Source organism: Lactuca virosa, chromosome 7 (assembly GCF_052849685.1).
Source record: "Lactuca virosa cultivar CGN04683 chromosome 7, Lactuca_virosa_CGN04683_v6, whole genome shotgun sequence".
Taxonomy (NCBI): domain Eukaryota; kingdom Viridiplantae; phylum Streptophyta; class Magnoliopsida; order Asterales; family Asteraceae; genus Lactuca; species Lactuca virosa.
Window position 1 is genome coordinate 258,036,029 of NC_136432.1, and position 6,911 is coordinate 258,042,939.

General features: G+C 35.5%; 1 protein-coding gene across 1 annotated transcript; it reads right to left on the reverse strand.

Annotated features, from left to right (window-relative positions):
- Positions 1-2,452: 2,452 nt before the first annotated feature.
- Positions 2,453-4,055, reverse strand: LOC145125177 (serine/arginine repetitive matrix-like protein). The gene has a single exon (XM_079060669.1). It carries the CDS (start codon positions 3,918-3,920, stop codon positions 2,694-2,696), a length of 1,227 nt encoding a protein of 408 aa, XP_078916795.1. The 5' UTR covers positions 3,921-4,055; the 3' UTR covers positions 2,453-2,693.
- Between the last annotated feature and the right edge of the window lie 2,856 nt (positions 4,056-6,911).

The following is a 6,911-nucleotide window of genomic DNA, read 5'->3' on the forward strand; positions in this document are numbered from 1 at the left end:
ATACATTTTTACAAACGACAAAGGGAACAGTCGAGTCTAGCACATAACGGAAGATGCCTTGGTAGAAGGTTGCGATTAAAAGATAGGACCATAATGCTAGTCTTATGATTCCTTAATATATACATCACAGGATACATATATACCAATAGGGTCCGACAGCTAATAGGATGTGTGCTCTCCGCTTCATTTCCTGTTCCTCGTTGGGTTGTGGGCTTGGAATGGATTCACCCAATCTATTATCTACCCGATTCTATATACATGTATGCTTAGTATACATTAAGTCATCATAAGGGTACCAGGTATGGGTCAGGTTATAGGACACAGAGTCAAACATAGTTTTTCTAGTACAAAACATACTTTCCAAAATCAGTACTTTTGGTATACAAAACTAGAAACTTCCCAGTAAAGGGTTTAATCCATTTTATTAGACCAGTACAATTTAAAAGACCTTAGGTGAGTAACTCTATAATACCGTAGTTTATACACCATGTTTATATATAAAACTAATACCCAATAGGTAGTTGGATGTGTGTTTTCCGCCTTACTCCATGTTCCTCGTTGGGTTGTGGGCTTAGGGTAGATTCATTCAATTAACTTTCTATCCGATATTAGGTTATATATAGCAGTATAAACTAAGCTATTATAAAAGTAGTCACTATTTTACTATAAGAAATATAGGTTTTCTTAAACAACTTTTCATTACATATAAAGGAACCATTACAATTAACTCCATGAGTAACAAGTGAATACACCAGGGTTATATATGACAATGATCTAACAACCAATGGGATGTGTGCTATCCGCCTTAATTTCTTTTCCTCGTTGGGTTGTGAGCTTAGGGCAGATGCGCACAATCGATTGTTTGTTTACTCTGAGTCTTATATAACTTGTACCCACTTAGTACCCATAGAAAGGCTTGTAGTGACATTTTACTTAACTTTCGTTCATGTAGGAAATATATGATTTTCTAGAGGAACAGACGAACTTTCCAAAACAGAACTTACATTTTCAACACCATTTTACATATACATTTTTAACAACACTTTACACTTACTTACGTCACTAAACTCTTATGAAGTCACCAGCTTAATTGCTGATCAACTCTTTCAAATAACTTGTATTCTCAGGAGACTATTAGATAGGTGCTCGTGCTGGAGATTCAGAAGATGAAGCATTATAGCTTCAAGTCTTGTTTTGTTATTTGTGTATGAATTCTATGTTCTGTGAACACACACATTGTAAACACTTTTCTTTCGAAATGAAATGGTTGTCCATTACTTGCTTACCATATACATATCTCGTGATACTAAACATGACGTCCTCCGCCCCAGAACGTTTCCGCCGTTCTTGGTTTTGGGGTGTGACACTTACCTAGTTGTTTATGTTTTTAGGTTCTATCGTTGATCGTGAGAAGGCGAATGCAGGACTGTACACACTCATCAACAATATTGAGGATTCCGCGTTTCCTATATTACTCTGATTTTCGATAAATGTATTTTGGAATAAACGTTTTTTCTTAATAATAGATTTATAATTAGAGAGTTTTGCCTTATTTAAAAATGAAGTTTTTTTGGACTGAATGAGTACAAAAACAAAAATGACTTATTTTGAAACAAAAAAATATTAAAGACTAAATGTGTATAAAAATATCAAGGACTAAATGTGTACAAAATGAAAAATATATTACCCTATTAAGTCATTTCTCCCGCCTAACCTGGAGTATGACTGAATGTGTACAGTTTAACAAGTTGAAGGGGTAAATATAGACAAAAAAAACTCAGTAACCAAATATGTACAAATCCAATAATATATTACCTTTTAAGTTATTATCCCTTTCATTACACAGAAAAGTGGTCGTTCCGGTAATTATCCTATTTTAACATGTACAAGGCATTGCCATATTTGTTTTATAAACAAGTATATGAAATTAAATCGAAATATAATAAAATAGGTTATTATCTTGCAATAAAATAATTTTGAAGTTGTTTTGTCCGGAGGTAAATAAAAGGAAGAGGCAAGAGGCAAGAGGCAAGAGCCAAGAGGGGGCGGATGGTGGAGATAGGGGGCTGCCGGGCTGGGGCAGAGGCAACGCAGCAAAGCAAAGCTGTCACCGGCAACACTGCCTGACACTATTTATATTCGTATAAAGTGTCACCATCATTTCACATATTACAAAACTGTTTTAATTATTATTTTAATACACAAAATAACCGTCAATTATTTATTCAATGAATTTGTACTTTTAATTATCTCGTCTGGCAAAACCAGCTGAGATAACATGCCTCTTTTAAATTACATATATCCAAATTATTATATTATATTAAACCAGATTCCTTTACCGACAACATTATATTTTGCATTCAGTAACCCCATTTATCAAACAGACGTTTCATTATTAAATTACAAAAATAAATAAATAAATAAATAAAAATAAAAAGTTATGTTTGAAGACTGGGAAGAATCTGATTCTAACATTAGGAATTAGCGGTGAAAAGAAATCAACAAAAATAGATACATGATTCAACAAAAAGAGAAAGTTAAAATGCAATGGAACATATGCTAGAGCTAGATGCCTAAAGCTATCCTACGCTAACGCCATTGATTGATTGCTGCAGGTAATGGACTCAGAACACTAAAAAAAAGTGAAAACAGTTATCAAGAGGATCAAATTATACCGATTACTGAATGCTGAATTAAGAACAATCTGTTCGAGACTTTCCGGCGAATCGTTGACTACGGTTTGCTCCGCCGTTACTACTTGTACTAGAACATTCCCGTTTCTGCTGGGAGGAGAATATCGGAAACCCAAACATACCGCCGGACTTGGATGAACCTCTAAGGGAACAAACCGGAACGTTTAGAACCGGTGTGACTCTCACATTGGCGGAATATGACCTCTCCATTCCTCTATGTTTGAATCTAGGTCCACCGATTAAGCTACTTGGACTACTCGAACTTCGCTCCAAGCTATGGAAAACGATTTTTCCTGAGGAGTTCATTCGTGGACTATCGACTGACACGCCACGGGCGGTGGTGATTGCGGAGTCCGATGAACGACGCATCGTGCTTCGGCCAACGCGCGTTGATGCTCTTAATTCCGTTGACTGTGTCCTCGTTTTTACCATTCTAGTTTTTGGACGACTGCTAGGGTTTGCGTGCAAGTTCACTTTCCCAGGCTTATCGGAATCGAGAGAGAGACGGGGAAGATCGTCGAGATCGTGACTGGAAGAAGAGGAAGAAAGAGATGGGCGCGAAGAGACAGACACAGATTCGTTATCTGTATCCCTGAGTAACGGAAGGTTAACAGACGAATCGTTTGAAGATTTTGAACTTCTGTGAAGAAAATGTCTAATAGACTTTGTTGCTCCGGTCGCGTTGTGCGAAGACGCTAACGATGTCCGTTTGTTGTTGTCTTGTTTAGCATTGTTGTTGCTGCTTTGGTAAAGCTTTCCGAAACCGAGAAGCTCTTTCCACCTGCTCGAACACCTCGGCGCCCTAGGGGAAAGCAAGTAGGGATCGGAAGCAAAGGCGTCGTCCATTCTCCGGTGAGACCTCGGAGTATCTGGAGAGGACATTATCGTTGTTGTCGACGAAGCAACTTCCTGGCGGATCACTGACAAATGCAGCGGAATAAGTTTACCGTCGGAGAACAACTCGTCGGCGGGAAGCATCATAACCGGATCTTCAAGACTGAACTGAAAACCATCAAACTCGTTTGGATCTGATTCCTCCGGCAGATCTGCAAGCTCCTTCGCCGGAGAAGAAAACCTCTTTGTCTTGGATTTGGATGTATCTCCATCTGTGATTTCACGGCCTAATGAGAAACGAGGCTTCAACCAACCGTATGAAGAGTAAGTCTGTGAACGTTCCAATAAATTCTCAGGCGACATCCCGATGCTATTTACGCAAGCGGAAGCCATAAATTGCTCTGAGAAACTCAATGATACACTGTTGGAGGAGTGGGAAACGCTGAAAGTTTGAAATGCGTGAAGGAGATCTAGAATGTAGATAGAGACGTTAGGGAAATTGACGGTGGATAGCTAGGGTTTATCAGTGTCAATTGATATAAATAAAGAAGAAGATGATATGGGGTCCACATGCGATGATGTGGCTCCAACCTTTCTGCATAATAAGTCCAAAAAAGCAAAAAATAAAAATAATTGCGATAATAATAAAGAAAGGAGTGTTTTGTTGGAGAGGAAGGTACATGGGAAGTATCTATGGCCATTTTTACTTAAATTCTCCCACATGGATATGCATATGCATGCCTCTTTTATTGTTGTTTTTTTCTTAAATAATAGTTTTCTATTAAATTTCCATTAATATTTTGTTTATTACCAAGAATAATTAGTTGTCTCCTGAGTGATTTTATTTTTCTTGTCATAATCACTAAATAAATTATTCCTTTCAGTCAGTAATTACCTGTAAATATCACATTTGATCTTGTTTTCAATCGTAGTCACATAACAAATATTTAATATTACATCATTCTAAACAATAATAGTAAATTAAAGTTATTTGTTTGTTAATTTAGATATTTTATACCAAAGGGCTTCTAGCCTAGCAGTATCCAGTGTTGTCATCCCTCCTTGAGGTTGAGGGTTCAAGTCCCGTGAGAGACATAGGTGGAAATTTAGGAGTAGTGTATTTAGATTTGTTGTTAAAAAAAAAGATATTTTATATCCCAGAACTATAGTTTATTATTCTGTAAAACAAATTCAATTATCAATTCATTTTTTATAAATGTTTATAATGCAGATCTCACTCTAATTCTTTGTTTACTTTGGTGTTGGTTGTATTAATATATATGCATTATTTTTATAAGTGCCGAGTTTATGACTTTTGAAGGACATTTAGTAAACTTAAACCAGCTAGTACTAGTAACCCTTCTTATATCTCAATGGCTCTCTATTAAATGACAAAACTTAAATTAGTAGCCCTTCTTATATCTCAATGGCTCTTTACTAGTGACAGTCGATTTGAAATGTATGCTTGTTTTGGAAAGTTTCCATTGCCACTTTAATGTTAGTAGAGAAGCATATCATCTTTCATATACTTATATAGATGTGGTATATTTTCTTTGTGACTTGATTTATAAGGTAGCATGATAGTATCTCACAAATATCACACTTATAATAGAAAAATGACTTAAGATGGTAATTAAGTTTCAAAATTCTTAAAAAAATATTATTCAAGTTTAACTACTACAAAAAATACCCGTTTAACTCAAACGCGAGACTTGCATCTCTTTGATGGCCTGGTAGTTTTTTCAAGTGAACCATTTATAAGACCTACAATACACATAACATACATGGTAGCTAAGAAGACAGATTTCATCAATCTAAACACCTAAATTATTAGAGAACAATTCTGATAAAATTTGGTTAACCAAGCATATTAAACATATGCCTTTTTATTTAGTAAGTGTGCCCCCAAAACCCAAAAGTATCTAGATTGTTGGTGCAAGTACTTCGAATTCACATTTAATGGTTACTTGACAATCTCGTATTTGTTTTAATGATAATTATGGTCGGTTTGTTGATTTTGAAGGTCATGTATGAAAAAAAAATGAAAAATAGGTCTCAAAAATTTCGGATTAGCAACAGATAGGGATATAATAGCGACATATTAGTGAAAAAGTAATGACGAATAGTGAACGAATTAGCGATAGATTAGTGATAACGCATGCCCTATGCAATCGCACATCCCGCATGTGTTCAGGATCGGCCCTGATGATAACACCCTAAAACCTTATTTATATTGATATCTAACAAGTAACAACTTCATTGTATTTCCCTTAAATTGCATTAAACATATACCAAATAAATACAAGGTAACAATAATGTGAAGTGTATCAGGGTGTCACTTTCAAACGTTAGATTAAACTAAATGCTTGAAAAGTAAATTACAATAATATGCAATCAACCATAGGAATAGAAGACTTAGAACCGCTTCATCTCTACACCAATAAATTGTTAGTTCTTTTATGCGTTTTCTATAATGACTTCGTATCTACAAAACAAAGTTAGTAATAAACGGAATGTTGAAGCTCGTGGTGGACATGATTCCTTTAAAAAGATTCATCGTTTGTTTCCAGGGTACTACAACTGAAGCAGTGTAAAATGTTGGATTAGACCACTTTCCTGAAAAATTCGTTAGGAAATATATGAAGAGAGAAGGAGAAAAGAGTATTCGTTCAGGTGTATTCGAATGAGAAGCATATGTCTCCTTATATACTGATATATGTAAGTATATTCATTAATTCAAAATTAAATGAGTTAATTATGCATTAATCTCACAGTAAATGCATCAGTCACAAAGTTATAATAGGGACAAAAATGGTAAAGTTCTGGGAAAAATACATGGCTTGCACGAGCCTAGAATTTCGAAGTTGCATTTGTGTCTGCAAGTCGCGCCAAAAATGGTAAAGTTCTGGGAAAAATACATGGCTTGCACGAGCCTAGAATTTCGAAGTTGCATTTGTGTCTGCAAGTCGCGCCCACACACGAGTTTGGTGATTTTTGTCTACAAAACCCATAATTTGCAACCCCCTGCATACACATAGGTCTTGGAGTAAAATAATACAAAGCAGCTTGTAAGCCTTTACACTACCATGGACATAAACCCACTAAGAGTTTTCTTTTTACTCCTATGTGGGACACATTTCCATGCCCATTTGTTTTGCTAAGTATTATTCCAAATACTCAACTTTGAGTATAAATATCGCATTCACTCATTCTTTATTTTTGGACACAACATATATGGTTTCGAAGCTCTCACCGAGGAGTTCATAACCCACTAAGGATTGACAATATATATATATATATATATATATATATATATATAATTGTGTCCAAGTTTAATAAAACTACATAATTCTTATTAACTTTTCCAACAATCCTCCACATAAA